Source organism: Oryctolagus cuniculus, chromosome 9, assembly GCF_964237555.1.
Source record: "Oryctolagus cuniculus chromosome 9, mOryCun1.1, whole genome shotgun sequence".
Classification (NCBI taxonomy): Eukaryota; Metazoa; Chordata; class Mammalia; order Lagomorpha; family Leporidae; genus Oryctolagus; species Oryctolagus cuniculus.
The window spans coordinates 108,018,701-108,034,671 of NC_091440.1; the positions used below are offsets into that span (position 1 = coordinate 108,018,701).

Genomic DNA, 15,971 nt, shown 5'->3' on the forward strand with positions numbered 1-15,971 from the left:
CCTGTTGACTCTACTTCTGTCCCTTGGCATCATCCTCAATCTCTGAATCACCTTTGCATCCCCCACTTATCATCATGTGCGGGCAGTCAACTGAAATACCACCCCCCACACACCAACAGAGACCAGCATAGCTCAATCACATAGGCAAAGTTTCATTGGTGGAGTCTGGATGTTTCAGGATTATTTCTGCTAGACTTGGATAAGCTTTGTCATTGCCAAATAACAAAAGAAGGAAGTTGTGCTGAGAAGACAGAATGGGGAAGTGGAAATAATCATGATGGTTGAAAAGGGGGCAGAGAGAGACACTCACTGGAGCGCCTACTATGTACAGAGCCACACTAAACCCTTGAGCACTAGCTCCGGCTTACTATTGTCCTCATTTTAGAAATGAAGGAATTAATGTTGAGGTTGAGATGCCCAAGGATGCATTATTGCTCATTTTTGGTCCATGTTTAAAATAATGCCTGACTGAACACATACAGCACAGACAAAATGAAGATTCAGAAGGGCATGGGTTTTCAACAAAGCTCTTGGCACAAAGTAGGAGTTCTGAAAACAGAAATATGTGGCTTGAACTGGCAGCCCTAGCCCCTGTGTTATTTCAGGCAAGTCTTCTTTAATTTTTGTTTATAGTCCATGATTCAAATCCTTCCTAGTCACAAAAACTTGACAAGGCCTTCTGGATCCTCAGCCTCAGTATCTTCCCATGTCCACTGATAATATCACCCACTTCATAGGCATGCAAGAACCTGATGAAATTAGCACTGGAGGATTTCGCTATTTTGGGGGGCGTGGGTTTATTTGACGAGGGCTTGGTTTTCCACTCCTAAATTTCTGCAGATGGTGGAAGAGTGAGGACTGCAAGCCACACATCCTGACACACTACTGTGTTTTGTCCCCACCAAAACTCCTCCAAGGCAGCTCCGGGAACTGGGGTGTTAGTGGGAGGTTTTGAATCAAGGGGTAGAGCCCCCATGAATGAATGAATGAATGTCTTACATGGGTGATTTCTCCCTTTCACAGGACCAGATTAGTTAGTGAAGAACAGGTTGTAAAGCAAGTCTGGCTTTCTTGTTCTTTCTTTCGCACACACACCTGCTCGTCCTTCCATTGCTTGCCAAAAGTTGAAGCATCATGAAGTCTCACCAGATGTGGCCACCGATCTTGAACTTCCCAGGCTCTAGAACCATAAGTGAACACAATCTTTTCTTGCACATGATGCAGTCTCTGGTGTTTTTTATAGCAAAGAACATGGACTAAGACACACACACACACACACTGGGCTGGGTTCTCTATCCAACTGCACTGGGCTCAGAGTGCAGGTGTTGGGAAGAACATCTCATTAACACAGTGTGGGAGCTCGGAAACATGGTCGCATAGCATAGCTTACAGTACTGCTCTAGAGAAACCTCCTGTAGCCTCCCGGTCTCCCAAGGATGCATGTAGTTCTAGAATAAACTAAACTAATTGATAGTGACAGAAAGAGCATCGCTGGTGGACAGGGGCCAGGTGGCTGCTATGAGGCAGAATGGAATTTCTGGAGCTGATGCAAATGTTCTAGATTTTGATTTGATAGCGTGTGAGAGGTAAACAGATTAAAACCTATATCCCTCATGACTTAAAATGGGTAAATTCTATTGTATGGATAGCCTAACTCAATAAGGTTGACTTTTTTTAATTTCAAGGTCAAGAAAGACAAAAGAAATTTAAACGGCTATTCCAGATTAAAGGACATGCTATAGATATGATGATTAAATGCACTGTATTACTGTGAACATGGAGAAAAATACCCTTAAATGACATTATTTAGCCAATGGACAAATTTGAATATGGTTTATAGACTAGATCATAACACTGTATCATTGCTAAATTCCCTGATTTTAATAATTGTAGCATGGTTATATAAGACAAAGTCCTTTTCTTCAAAAATATTCAGAAACCAGGACATATCTTCAATTTATTTTCAGGTGGATTGACAATGAGAGCAAGAGTGAAGGAGAAACAGTGTACAACACAGCAAAATACAAACAATTGATAACTGTGGGTAAAAGTTACATGGGCATGTCTTGTAATGTTCTTCCAACTATTCAGTATATATGAATTTAAATTCTGTAACAAAATTCTTTTTAAAGATGAGGTATGCTTCTAGGTAGTAAAAATATAACTATATTCTAGTTCTTAATTGTACTTCCATAGTCTGCCATTGACATGTTTTATCCTATTCGTAAGGAAAGATCCTGGCCACGCATTAGGATTCTTCGACAGCTCCTGGGTGGTTTAGGGAAACGGGAAGAATAATTCCTCAGAACCATAATCGAAGGAGCAAGTACTCCCCAAGATGAAGCGACCACTCCCCACAGGAAGAAGATGGCATCTGTCCTCCTAATTCAGGGCTCAGGAGATTTTCTTCCTCTTCCAGTTCCTGTGTCCACACTGGACTGAGCCCTGCAGTCAGAAACAGGTGTTAGCAGTGACCCCAAATTATTACAGGACACAAAAGCAGGGCAGCATTTCCAATGTTATCTGTTCTTCTAAGTGCACATTGAAGTAGGGAAAATATAATTAATTCTCTTTTTACAGATACAACTGTGGGTTTTAGAGCAATGTTCATCTTCTACTCTTGTTGAGGTCAATAATCCACATTTTCGTTTCATAGAAGGCAAACTTATCCATCTAAAATTCCTGTAGAACAGAAAATATAAATGTCAACTGTTTAAATCCGAATTTTCCAATGACATCTTCATGAATGTTTTAAATTCTATGTCTTAAATTCCTAACAAATATAAATGTTCTTTATAAGTTCAACAATGAAAGATTTCTTTATTCTTAGCCCATTAAACACATTTACCCATAATCTCCTAGTTTATTCCAAACTGGCAACTTTTGGTCAGCAGAAAAATGACTTTGCAATATGGCTTTGGTATTATAATATACCAAACCTACTTTCTTATTTTATTTTTTAATAGAAGTGAGAAATTTAAAAGTAGAACTGAATTTCTGTGACACAGATAACCAGGTTTCGTGTGCATATTCTTTTCGGAGAAAAAATAAATGAAATTTAGTCAGAGATTAGATAGTTTGATTGATGTTTTTATTTATTTCTTTGTCTTTCCCATCAATAACAAATAGTTCAGCTAAACCGTGGTAATCCATTGAAAACTATCAAACAGGGTGTCTATTTGAAAAAATGGTTGCTTAGGTGGCAGAACTCCTTTCCTACTTAAAATAATTTAAAATGATAGATAAATAAGATGTTGCACCATCTTGCATATGTTCACAGTCAGCAAGAAGTAGATTCACACTTAGGCTGAGTGTTAAGTAGAAGCGGGAGTACATATGTGGGGATTTTTTATGATTCTGAATTCTTAGGTGAGATTATTCTTTTTTCTCTTTTGCTTAAATCGAGGACTCAAGAGAGTTCTAGAGTGTTTTTTTTTTTTTTGAATGTTTACTTATTTATTTGAGAGGTAGAATTACAGACAGAGACAAGGAGAGATAGAGAGAGGGGTCTTCATCTGCTGCTTCGCTCCCCAGATGACCACAAAGGGCAGAGCTGGGCCAATCTGAGGCCAGGAGCCATGAGCCAGGAGATTCTCTCAGGTCTCCCATGGGTGTGCAGGGGCCAAGGACTTGGGCCATCATCCAATGCTTTCCCAGGCCATGAGCAGAGAGCTGGATCAGAAGAGGAATAGCCAGGACGCTAACCGTGCCCATATAGGATGCTGGTGCCGCAGACAGAGGCTTAGCTCACTACACCACAGCACCCACCCCAGGAATAACTACTGTTAAGTCAGGATGGTACAATCACTTCATATTTTCCTGTATAACGACTGTGTTCATTTTGTGTGTTTCATAACTCATACTGTATGTGATTGGTATACCTTTATCATTAACAGTGCTGTATAACACTTCTCTGTTAACGCCACTTGCTAAAATACTTTCTTCCTAATTCTCTTTTCTTACTAATGGACTCTACTTCAAAAAAAACCTGTGTGATATGAGCGATGACTTGTTAGACGCAATCCTTCCATCTCCCACACTAATGTTAGAGTCTGAATACATTCCAGAAACTTACATTCCAGATGATGTGCCATCATCAAGTCCTTTCCTTTTGTTTTCCACTTCATTAAATGGCAATCCAATCCAATAACTATTTTCATGAATCTGAAATCGAATAAATGTCTATAAAGGAAACAAAACACATCATGGGAATAAGTTCCCTTCTGTTGGAAGAATGAGAAGACAGACAGGTAGAGGGACAAAAGCTGTATCCACGGCCAGTACTCTGCCGCTCTCCACAACACCCTTCATCCCTGCTTCCTAGAAAAATCTCTCATTCTACAAAGCCTATATTTTCATCTTCCTAGGTATATTTCCATAGTACATTATTTATATACGTTGAAATCATCTACCAGTCTCACAAATTATTCAAAGCATGGAAAATGTTTAAATTAAAATATCTGCAAATAAGAAATTTGTTAGATAATGTATGGCACTTCAGAAAACTATTCAGACTCATGCTCCAAAAGAATATGTCATGGTGTAGAGAAGGTAGCACTGCCTGATCTTAAATGAAAGAAGAAGTCTTCAAAACAAATTTCTTAAATAAAAACTGATTGTGTGGGGGTGTGCATTACAGTCCAGACTCACAGAAAAAAAAGCCTTGCTTTTAGGTAAGTAGTTGGAAGAGATAAAAGGGAGGGAGTAAGTGTTTGGGAATATTAAAATGTCTAAAATGTACTATATCAAAATGACAAATTACATAAAGTCTTATTAAATGTCTGCCATTGAAAATATAGATTTTAAGTTACATTTCCCCAGATAAAAAACAAAGTTCTTTCATGAGTTTATATCACAAACTGTATTATATTGGGATTTTAAACATTTATTATACATGCATATAATTTTTACATTGTTTTCCTAAGTAGTAAAGAGAGGTTTTGGGCTGGTGTTGGCAAACATTTCTCTGTAAAAACACACTTTGAGTATTTGGATAAATTTTCTTAGTAATAAATTAAAAAGACAACCTCAATATTGTTGTCACTGTCTTTTCTTTTAATACAATTTTTTTAAAGCAGCTAGATATTATAAGATTATTGATCAAGTACATGTGACCTACAGATGCCCTGGAATAACCAGGAGATTAATTTGTAAAACTGTTGTCACTTTTTTTTTAATTTTTTGACAGGCAGAGTGGACAGTGAGAGAGACAGAGAGAAAGTTCTTCCTTTGCCGTTGGTTCACCCGCCAATGGCCGCCGCGGCCGGTGCACTGCGCTGATCCGATGGCAGGAGCCAGGTGCTTATCCTGGTTTCCCATGGGTGCAGGGCCCAAGCTCTTGGGCCATCCTCCACTGCCTTCCCGGGCCACAGCAGAGAGCTGGCCTGGAAGAGGGGCAACCGGGACAGAATCTGGTACCCTGACCGGGACTAGAACCTGGTGTGCCAGCGCCCCAAGGCGGAGGATCATCCTACTGAGCCGCGGTGCTGGCCTATAACTGTTGTCACTTTAATGGTGCTCATTATCATCTCCATTTTGTAGATAGGCTCAGAGAGGTTAATAAATTTACTGAAAGTCACCCAGTTAAAAGTGTCAGAGTTCAGTTGGATTTCAGGCAGTCTGAATGCTGAATTCCTGCTAGTAACTCCCAGATTGCGCTGCACCCCCACTGCTTGCCACCCCATAAGGAAAAAATAACTGTGGTTCTAGAGTACAGGTTACCAACGGTTCAGATAAGTACTTCCTCCAAGGAAAGGCATATTTTCTTGTAAGTGGCACTACTGCAGTCTCCTTGAAGAGAGAGGATTACAAACTTCACCCTTCCTAATCATCGTCATAATAGATCATGTGCATTGAACACTCAATGAGTAGCAGGACCATATGCTTATTAGCAGACAGGGTTTCCAGGGAGATTCTGAACTCTACAATCTTCCCGACACAATAGGAAGAATAGCTGAAGATCTCTCTTTCTGGACCACCCTCCCCTTCGCAGCCTCTTGGGTCACAGGGGAGAGACACATTCATGAGATTGAGAGTACATGGAGGAGTCTGTGATACCAGTTCATGTTCATTGTCAATCTTCAAAAGGGAGGAACTGTAACTTTGGCAGGTTTGTTTACATCCCGTCCAGCTTTTATTTTGCAGAACAAAATAATAGCAGTTTACTCCATAACAGGACCAGTAGTCTTCATGGACTTTACCTACAACATGTAAGGTCAGTCATTAAACTTCTTAATATCTGGTCATCTGTGAATGAGAACAATATGTTTTTCAGCCGCCTATAACTGACACAAAGGCTCAAATCTATCTATAATAATTATTAGTGGCTGGTTAAGGTTGAGGGTGGAGGTTGGCAATGTGTAGAGAGAGGTTAGCTAAGTCCCAAAACACAGTCAGGTGCAGTATCAAGTTTTAGTGTTCCTTCAGTCAGTATGGTGACCATACTTCACCAGGATAAATTATCACTGAAGAACTGGAAGAGGGGAGCTTGTGGGCTCCAAACACAAAGAAAGGACAGGAAAATGAAAAGGCTAGATGTGATTGGTTTGCACCGTGTTTATGTGTTTTCTTGTAAGTGACACTACTGCAGTATTGCATATTATATGAGACCCATAATATGTCCAAGTATTATGTTTTGATCAAAAATTTTTAAATAGAATAATTCTCTCAAAATGCTTAAAGAGTTACTACTGCATTAGATTGTGAGGATATAGTCTGAAAAGACAAGAGTCCAACAGTGTAGGGAGACACCAATACACGGGAGATAACTCCTCATGATTCCACTTCTCTGAGGTATCTGCAGTGGCCAAACCATCGAAAGACGGAAGAGAATGGTGGTTACCCAGAGCTGGAGAAATGAAAACTTTTGTTCTTTGAGTGTAATCTTTCAGTTATGTGTGAGGAATGAATTCTAGAGATCTGCTGTACAACATAGTGTCCACTGTGAGGGCTCCTGTTTGTCACAGCAGCTCCTCTTCCAATCCAGCTCTTGCTTATGGCTCTAGGAAGCACTGAAGATCGCCCATGTGCTTTAGGACCTTGCACCAACATGGGAGACCCAGAAGAAGCTCCTGGCTTCTGGCTTCTGGCTTCGGCTCAGCTTGGCTCTGGCTTGGGGCCATTTGGGGAGTGAACTAGTGGATGGAAGACCTTTCTCTCTGTCTCTCTGTCTCTCCTTCTCTCTCTCTCTCTCTGGCTCTATCTCACAAATACATAAATTAAAAAATCTTTAAAGGAGTCGGCGAAGTGGTTAGTGGGTAAAGCCAACACCTGCAGTGCTGGCATCCCATATGGGCGCAGGTTTGAGTCCCAGCTGCTCCATTTCCAATTCAGCTCTCTACTAAAGCCTGGGAGAAGCAGTGGAAGATGGCCCACGTCTTTGCACCCCTGCACCCATGTGGGAGACCTGGAAGAAGCTCCAGGATCCTGGCTTTGGTTTGGCCCCAGCTCTGTCCATTATGGCCATTTGGAGAGTGAACCAGCAGATGAGAGAGATTTCCTCTCTCTCTCTGCCTCGGCCTCTCTGTAATTCTGCCATTCAGAGAAATAATCTTTAAATAAATATATATATATATATATAAACCTTCTCTTTTTCCTTTATTTATATTTGTAGTGTAAAAAATTCTAAACTGAAACTAAATTTCCACTAAGTAACAAAAATATATACAAAAGTTATTTTAAAATATGAGTATTTACTGGTTGTTTGTAAGTCTGGACAATTCATTCCATCATTAGGCAACAATTTAGTACTTACTGCATGAGATTTAATACTTTATGTTTAGTACAAATGTCAACACCATGACATCTTGCAGATCTATGCAGGGAGTATATTGTTAGGGAACCTTCACAAATTCATGAAAAAAGAAAAAATTTTCATGAAAATATAAGCTTATTTTGGTGAAAAATTTTTTGAAAACCATGCAGAGTTGTTTAATAATTGCATTATCAATGAATTTTTAAAATTTTAGAATTTTAAAATACACTGGTATTGGTGGTCACAAATAGAACAAATATCTGAAGTCAAGGCAGACACACCAACATACACACACACACACACACACACCATACAACATATCTCGATAACAGCATTCAAATAAAACTATTGTGCCCGTTGTAGGTAATATTTTTACTGAAAGCCTCCGCATTTATGTGAGCAACACCCCAAGTCTCACAGGGCCAGATCAGCTGAATTGCTAGGGGTCTGGCATACTGTTTCACCATCTGGGAATAGAGAGGAGGCAAAAACTGCCATGGAGTCTGGGGAAACACAGGGCTCTACACATGCAAATGTGGTTCCAGGGATTCCAACCCCACACATCTGAAAGGCACAAATTCAAAGCTGTCCAGTAGAGCCATAGATCACTAGGCATAGCCTGCTTATTAGATGTCAAAGCTTCTAGAAGGGAAAAAATGATGCAAGAGGATACAGTGAATCCTTCCAGATTTCTTCAATACCTGGATTGTGCACAGATTTCGGGAAGGTATCCTTTTTTGCATTGCATCCATTCCATTTTAAAAAGAGTGACTTCAGTGCATTTTCCATTAGAAGGGTTTTATTTTTGAGAGTGTCATATTCTAAAGACTTATTTGCCAAGAGTTGCTTATTTAAGTAGTCATCATTTTGCACAACGTGGTACATTTGAGTGAGGTTTCCTAGAATTTCCTGCTGTTGATGCTTTTCTTGAATAAGCTGTAAAACTAAAACGTGCAGCACAGATATCACAAAAATACAATCATGAGGTCCAACTGTGAAATTAGAGACAACAGGAAAAGTCTCACTTTAACAACCAACTCATATGATTATTTCAGTAATTTGACATTTAGAAAGTAACACCTCAGTGAACTGACCACAGAAATGGAAACATCAAATTTCTCACTAATAGCCACTGAAGGGTAGCATAAATAAAATACCTGGTGGCTAACACCATACCTTACAGTTTAGCTCATTTTTAATAGCACATCATTATAAATAAGTAGCAAATCAAAGTTCAGTTAGTTAACATTTAATGATACATCTTCTGAAGATAAAAACCTAACCTAGCAGGTAGATGTTTGTGGACAGAGGCCCGTGTCTCACAACTGAGTACCCGGGTACAGTGGAGTGCCCAAGCCCTGGCTCCTGACTCCAGCTTCCTGGGAGAGGCTGTGATGACTCAAGAAGCTGAGTTTCTGCCACCCATGTGGAAAACCTGGGCTGAGATCCTGGCTCCGACCTGCAGGTATTGTTGGGTGAACTGCCAAATGGGATTCTTTCTCTCTCTCTCTTTTTTGTCCTCTCTCTCACCCCCCCAATTAAAAAAATAAGTTATAGCCTGAACTTAAAAACATGAAGATATAACACAATTATTATTGGAATAGATTAAATATCTGAAAATAGGTGATTTCATACAAATGTAGTATATCCATGTTTTTCCTTAAGATGAGAAAAAAAGAAAAAGACGAGAAAAAAGCTTAAATTCCAGATCATCTTCTATGTACATATTAATTCTTCTTATTGTTTCCTTATTATGCACGTCAAAATAAATAAATAAACACCCAAAGTGTTTTTCTCAGACTGACAATGATCTCAACTCAATGGCAGAATCCTACACAATAACCTACCAAAAGGAATGTTACCATACATTATGCAGAATGAGACAGCTCACCACAGCTTCAGAGCCAGTGAACTAGGTAAGCAGAGTGAACACCACAGTGTGATATGTTCCTGAAAAACTCACCAACAGAGTCCAGAACCCTCTGGGAGGTCCCCCGAGTTTCAACAGGGAGCAACACTGTTAGTATCTGCACAAAGCATGGTTACTGCAGGTCCTCAGACTAGAAAGATGGACTCCAGTACTCACTCTTTGTCACCAACACTGCGACCGCCACTGAGAGAAGTAAACAGAGGACTCCAAGAGTCACTGCAATGAGATGCCTGGGCACTGAGAACTCTTTAAAGAAAGAAGAGAGAGAGAGAGCCTGGTTACCACTCACCTCCATCGGGGACACTGTTTGAAGCAAAAGGAAGATCTTCAAAAATTTTACAAGATTATATTTACCAAGTGATTTCTGGCTGATGTGGGAGAAATAGAAGAAGCTTCTGACTCCCAGCTTTGGCCTGACCCAGCTCCAGCTATTGGAACTATCTGGAGAGTGAACCAGTATTTGAAAGTTCTCCTTCTCTCTCTCTTCTTTCTCTCCTTCCCTTTGTGTATCTGACTTTCAAATAAAATAAATAAATCTCAAAAAAAAAAACCTTTCTGGCTGAGTACTCATCACAGAAGTCCCCATGCACAGGAATAGTTCTTCAGGGTTTCAAAAGCAGGCCCCTACTAAGGCACCAAGGACAGCTGACGTAAGACGCTCAGGGGAGACCACAGTGACACGTGTCTTTCCTGTGATCACAGCTAATCATGCAAAGGAAAAGCAGGCAATGGTCTTGAGTCTGGGTTGCAAAAGGGATCACAGGCCATCCTGACAGGAGGTTCTAGAAATCCACTTTTCCTGCTTCACCATCAATCCTGTTTTTCTGTAAACAGTACTATGTTTATCCTTTTACTTTTGATGTCCCCATATCAGAAAAATTATATCATTGATGATCACCAAACTAAAATGATAAAAGTTATTTTTAGCTTAGAGTTTAAATTGTGACAATATTTGAGGTACAGAGAAAACAGAAAAATTAGAATGCCCCTTTGATATGAAGATATTTTCCTTCTTCATATTTTTTAAGGTCAGATATATATTCTTAAGGCACCTAAAATGTGTTGTCTGAACAACTTTGTTTTTAACACATATTTTTCACTTTGTAAACATTCCCTAAGATATGCTATGTTTCTTGAGACACTTTTCTGTGTTTTACTTTAAAGGCTTCACAAATCATATTGACCAAACTTGAATAAAAGCAGTCTATTAGCTGCTCCTAGGATTCATTAATTTCTCCATCCTGCCAACTGTCCTTTCAAGTTTTCCGTTCTACTATGCTGTCTTGTAATAGTGTCTTATAACCACTTGACAATCAGAAGTATCTATATGAACTTTTTTCTAAGCCTCAAGTTTGTCAATCCATAAATGACAGGTGAATTTAGAGGCCTAAAATATATACACGGGGATAGGCATTGTGATGCAGTGGGTTAAGCAGCCGGTTGCAATGCAGGCCCCCTGTACCACAATAACTATTCATTTCCCTGGTGCTCCACTTCTTATCCAGCTTCCTGTTAATGCACCTGAGAAAGCAGCAGAAGATCACTCAAGTATTTTGGTGTCTGCAACCTATGTGGGAGACCCAGAAGGCGTCCTAAGCTCATGGCTTCTGCCTCGCCCAGCCACGGCTACTGTGCCCTTTTGTAGTGAACCAGTGTTTCTCTCTTTGACTCTCACTATCTGCCACTCTACCTTTCAAATAAATAAATCGTCCTTAAAATATTTATATATATGCATATATATATATACCTTTATCAACGGTTTTTCCACTCCTTCGAGTGCCATCAGGTCTTAGTCTATTCTGCGATTCTGAAGAAGACTGAGGAAATCTCAAAGTTGAATAAGTCACCTCCTGATCGCTCATCTCTAAAAGAAGAAAAACATATCTGGCATCAAAACTTTGCTACACGATGGCTTCTAAAGAAAAATCAAAATGGCAGCTTGAAGGAACATTCCCGACGTGATGGTGAGAGCTAATTGTGTGTGCGTCTGTGCGTCTCCCTGTACACAGGTTTATTTTCTCCTGCAAGCACACAGACAGTCTGATTTATATAAGAAGGGGAAATCCTGTTAACATTTCCATTAAACTCATTTATAATCCTATTGATCATTGCCATGGTACTCAGAAAATATAAACAGAAGAAAAAGATTGCCATTAGATTATTGTCCTATTTACTCAATTTCACTCAAAATGTTCAACATACATATAAAAATATTATAACAAAATAGTACTATTTCAAAGCTCTGAAACATGTTTAAATGTTTAATTCTAACAACAATAATTATATTATTATTATATATTATTATTATATTATATCTAAGAAGCAGGAAATATGTAAAAAAAAACTGCACAGGTAACTATAGCCTGAGATACATTTTTTTTAAAACAGGCAGAGTGGACAGTGAGAGAGAGAGACAGAGAGAAAGGTCTTCCTTTTCTGTTGGTTCACCCCCCAGTGGCCGCAGCTGTGCTCTGCGGCCTGCGAAACTCGCTGATCTGAAGCCTGGAGCCAGGTTCTTCTGATCTCTTCTCCCTTGCAGGTGCAGGGCCCAAGTACTTTGGCCATCCTCCACTGTACTCCCTGGCCACAGCAGAGAGCTGGACTGGAAGAGGAGCAACTGGGACAGAATCCGGCGCCCCAACCGGCACCAGAACCCGGTGTGCTGGCACCGCAGGCAGAGGATTAGCCTATTGAACCACGGCGCCGGCCTGTGATACATTTTTAATTACAAAATTTTGTATGCTTATTTACATTTTCTCTAACTTTCTACTAAGAAATAGGAACATTTCTGCTATAGAATCCTTCAATATGGATGGATGATACATAAATTATTAGCACCAAGGAAAAGTAACTCCTCAAATCACTCTTCTTTATGTTCACAACACAAAGCAAAACTCATAGTTTATTGAGAAAGAGAAGATAACTTATCCTGGATGCTGAACTACAATTCTAACACGCTGCAGAGTCCATGCAATTCTAACGCAATGAGAGGGAAGGCTTTCCTACCACGGTAATTCTCAGTCCACGTCACTTGTAGTTCAGTGCCATATTCCTAGAATAAGTAGAATTAATAGGATACCCAGGTGCTAAGATCCAAGGGAATAAAAGCAGGTGTTACCTGGATCCATGCTGTGCAGTGATGCAGGTGGAAGAAACCAACCCCAATATGAGGGAGAAGTCGTCCACGCCGGTCCAAGATCCCCTAGGGGCTCCACGAAGAGAAGCGAATTGCCTCTGAGTGAGGATACTCCGACTCAAAATGCTCTGCCCCTCCTGGTGAAGTGATAAGAGGAAACTGAATGATGAAAGCTGTTGTTTACAGGAAAGGAAAGATGGTCACGTGCTGTGTCTTCCTCCATTTCAACTAATCAACCATTTGGCATTCTTTGCAAAATAGCACTCAAAACCAATATTCATGGACTGAAAAAGCTGAGCAACACATGGTTGTGGAAAACAAGATGAATGTCATTAACAGAAAAGTAACAGATATAAAACAAACCACCAGTTAAAGAGATGGGCAAAATGTTTGTGTGTTTATACAAGGACTCGTTTTTCTAGCTCTTAGTTTAAATAATTCCCTCTCTGTTAGAAAGGTTCTATTATATGCTACTTTTTTTTAAAGAAAGATTATTCCATTTTAGTTCATGTTTATTTCAGGTAAAATTGTTTTTAGATTTTTTTAAAATACCTGCCATTCCACTATAAAAATTTTAGTTTATTTTCTTCCAGTATTTTTTGATAAATATGTTTACTAGCAAAGCTGGCATCAATACACAGTGCTTCCACTTTTTTTTCAGATTTATTTTATTATTTTAATGGTAGAGTTACAGAGACAGGTAGAGACAGAGAAAGAGGTCTTCCATGTAGAAGTTCAATCTCCAATTGGACACCAGAGCTTGAGCTGGGCAAGGCTAAAGCCAGGAGCCAGGATCTTCTTCCAGTTCTTCCATGCAGGCACAGTAACCCAAGAACTTGGGCCATCTTCCACTGCTCTCCCAGGCCATCAGCAGAGAGCTGGATCAGAAGTGGAGCAGCCAAGACTCAAACCTGCTCCAATATGGGATACCAGCGCTGCAGGCTGGTGCTCTAACCAGCTGAGCCACAGTGCTGGCCCCAATTTATTCTTTTCTGATAAGTAATAAGCATTTCTTCACTTTAAACATATTCATGTAAAACACAAATCATTCATTTTTATTTATTTGAAGGGCAAAGCAACAAAGACAGCTCTTCATCTGCTGGTTCACTCTCCAAATGCCCACAGCAGGCCTGGGCTGGGCTAGGCAGAAGCCAGTGGTGGCTTAACCCTCTGTACCACAACAATCACCCATAAGACATGATTTAAAAACCAACATAGTAATTACCCACAAGGGTACACCCATAATTTATTTAAGCAACCCCTTGCTATTGAATAATTAGCTTATTTTCCAGTTTTTTGCTAGTTTAAAAACTAATTTCCCTGTACTGTTGCATGTTTTGCTAGAAACTAACTTAAACACAAAATTATGGGGTCAAAGGGCATGTACATTTAAAGAGCTGGTATATACATATTACTAAACACCCCCCTGGAAAAGTCATTGCCATTTGTATTCCACCAGTTGTGTGTGAAAATATTCACATTTAATTTTTTTTAAGATTGCTTATTTGAAAGGCAGAGCTAAAGGGAGAGAAGGTGAGAGAGAGAAGGAGAGAGAGAAAGAGTGAGAGAGAGAAAAAGAAAGAGATAAAGAGAGAGAGAAAGAGAGAGAGAGAACAAGATCTTCCATGCACTGGTTCACTCCCTAAATGGCTGCAACAACCAGGGCTGGGCCAGGAACCAGGAACTACATCCAGGTCTCCCAAGAGGATGGCACAGACTCAGTACTTGGGTACTGCTGCCTTCCCAAGCACATTAGCAGGACGCTGGATCAGAAGTGGAGCAGCTGGGGAGCCTCCATGTCCCATTGTACCACAATTCCAGCCCTTCACGTTTGAATTTTGAGAAGAAATGCTGATAAGTTATTCCTCACCTTGAGTTTGTTTCACAAATCTTACTTCTAATAGCTGTCTCAGCATCCTTCCAGGCCTCATGTTTTCATATACGTTAGAGTTTAAAAAGAAATTCAATCGTGTAACTCTGATACCACAAGCCAGACTCTGCAGAACAACATATTCAAATCTCACACTGAAATTTGCTTTCATTTTATTGATGCCTTTTCAATCTTCTGACTACAGTTTCATGAAACCCATAGGGTGCAGTGGTTAAGATACTCCTTGGGATGCCCAGATCTGAGTGCCTGAGTTCAGGTCTAAGCTCTCTTACTGATTCCCGCTGCCCTCTGATGTGCACCCTGGAACTGAGGTCTGTGCTCCTGGCTTCAAGCTACTCCCAGCTCTGCACATTGCAGGCCTTTGGGGAGTGAACCGGTGGACAGAAGTGCTCTCTCTTTTTCTCTCTCTCTCTGTATGTGACTCTCTGCCTGCTAATTGGTTACTAATTAAATAGTTCTTCAAGTGAGGTGATAGTTGTTAATAAATTGTGTGGGCATGTGAGTGAGGTGGAGAACAGCAGGGGAGATGGATTATGCAGAAACAGCCCCACCCCTGCTTCACTAGGTTTGACAAGTTCCTTGCTTATTCTTTGCTTCCCTCACCAACCTCCAGCCACTACTAAACCATCCTCTTCACAAGGCCTCCCTATGCTCCGGCCTCCCCTACCTCCCGACCAAATGACTGCACATAGTCCACTGTGTGTTCTGGCCTCAAGGACTCAGTATAGGTTGTATAGCCTGTTGACTCTATTTCTGTCCCTTGGCCTCATCCTTAATCTCTGCATCACCTTTGTCTCTGCCACTTGCCATCATGTGCGGGCAGTCAGCTGAAATAACCCCCAACATCAACCTAGACCAGCATAGCTCAATCACATGAGCAAAGTTTCATGGGTGGAGTCTGGATGTTTCAGGAATATTTGCTGCTAAACTTGGATCAGCTTTGTCAATGCCAAAAAAATAAAGGAAGGAAATTGTGCTGAGAAGACAGAATGGGGAAGTGGAAGTAATCATGATAGTTGAAAAGGAGGCAGAGAGAGACACCCACTGGAGTACCAACTGTGTACAGAGCCACACTAAAACCTTGAGCACTGCCTCTGGCTTATTATTGTCCACATTTTACAAATGATGGAATTAATGTTGAGGTTGAGATGCCTAGGGATGTATTATTGCTCATTTTTGGCCCATGTTAAAATAATGCCTGACTGAACACATACAGCACGCACAAACTGAGGATTCAGGAGGGCCTGGGTTTTCAACAAAG

The 15,971-nt window shown here is 40.3% G+C and overlaps 1 protein-coding gene across 1 annotated transcript; it reads right to left on the bottom strand.

Annotated features, from left to right (window-relative positions):
* Positions 1–1,921: 1,921 nt before the first annotated feature.
* LOC138843205 (killer cell lectin-like receptor 2) lies at positions 1,922–12,957 on the bottom strand. The gene is made up of 8 exons (XM_070049374.1): positions 12,802–12,957; positions 11,431–11,547; positions 9,840–9,929; positions 8,455–8,697; positions 6,058–6,200; positions 4,076–4,182; positions 2,579–2,682; positions 1,922–2,445 (listed from the first exon to the last, which is right to left on the bottom strand). The coding sequence occupies exons 1-8, from the start codon at positions 12,809–12,811 to the stop codon at positions 2,303–2,305; spliced, it is 957 nt and encodes a 318-aa protein (XP_069905475.1). The 5' UTR covers positions 12,812–12,957; the 3' UTR covers positions 1,922–2,302.
* Positions 12,958–15,971: the final 3,014 nt, after the last annotated feature.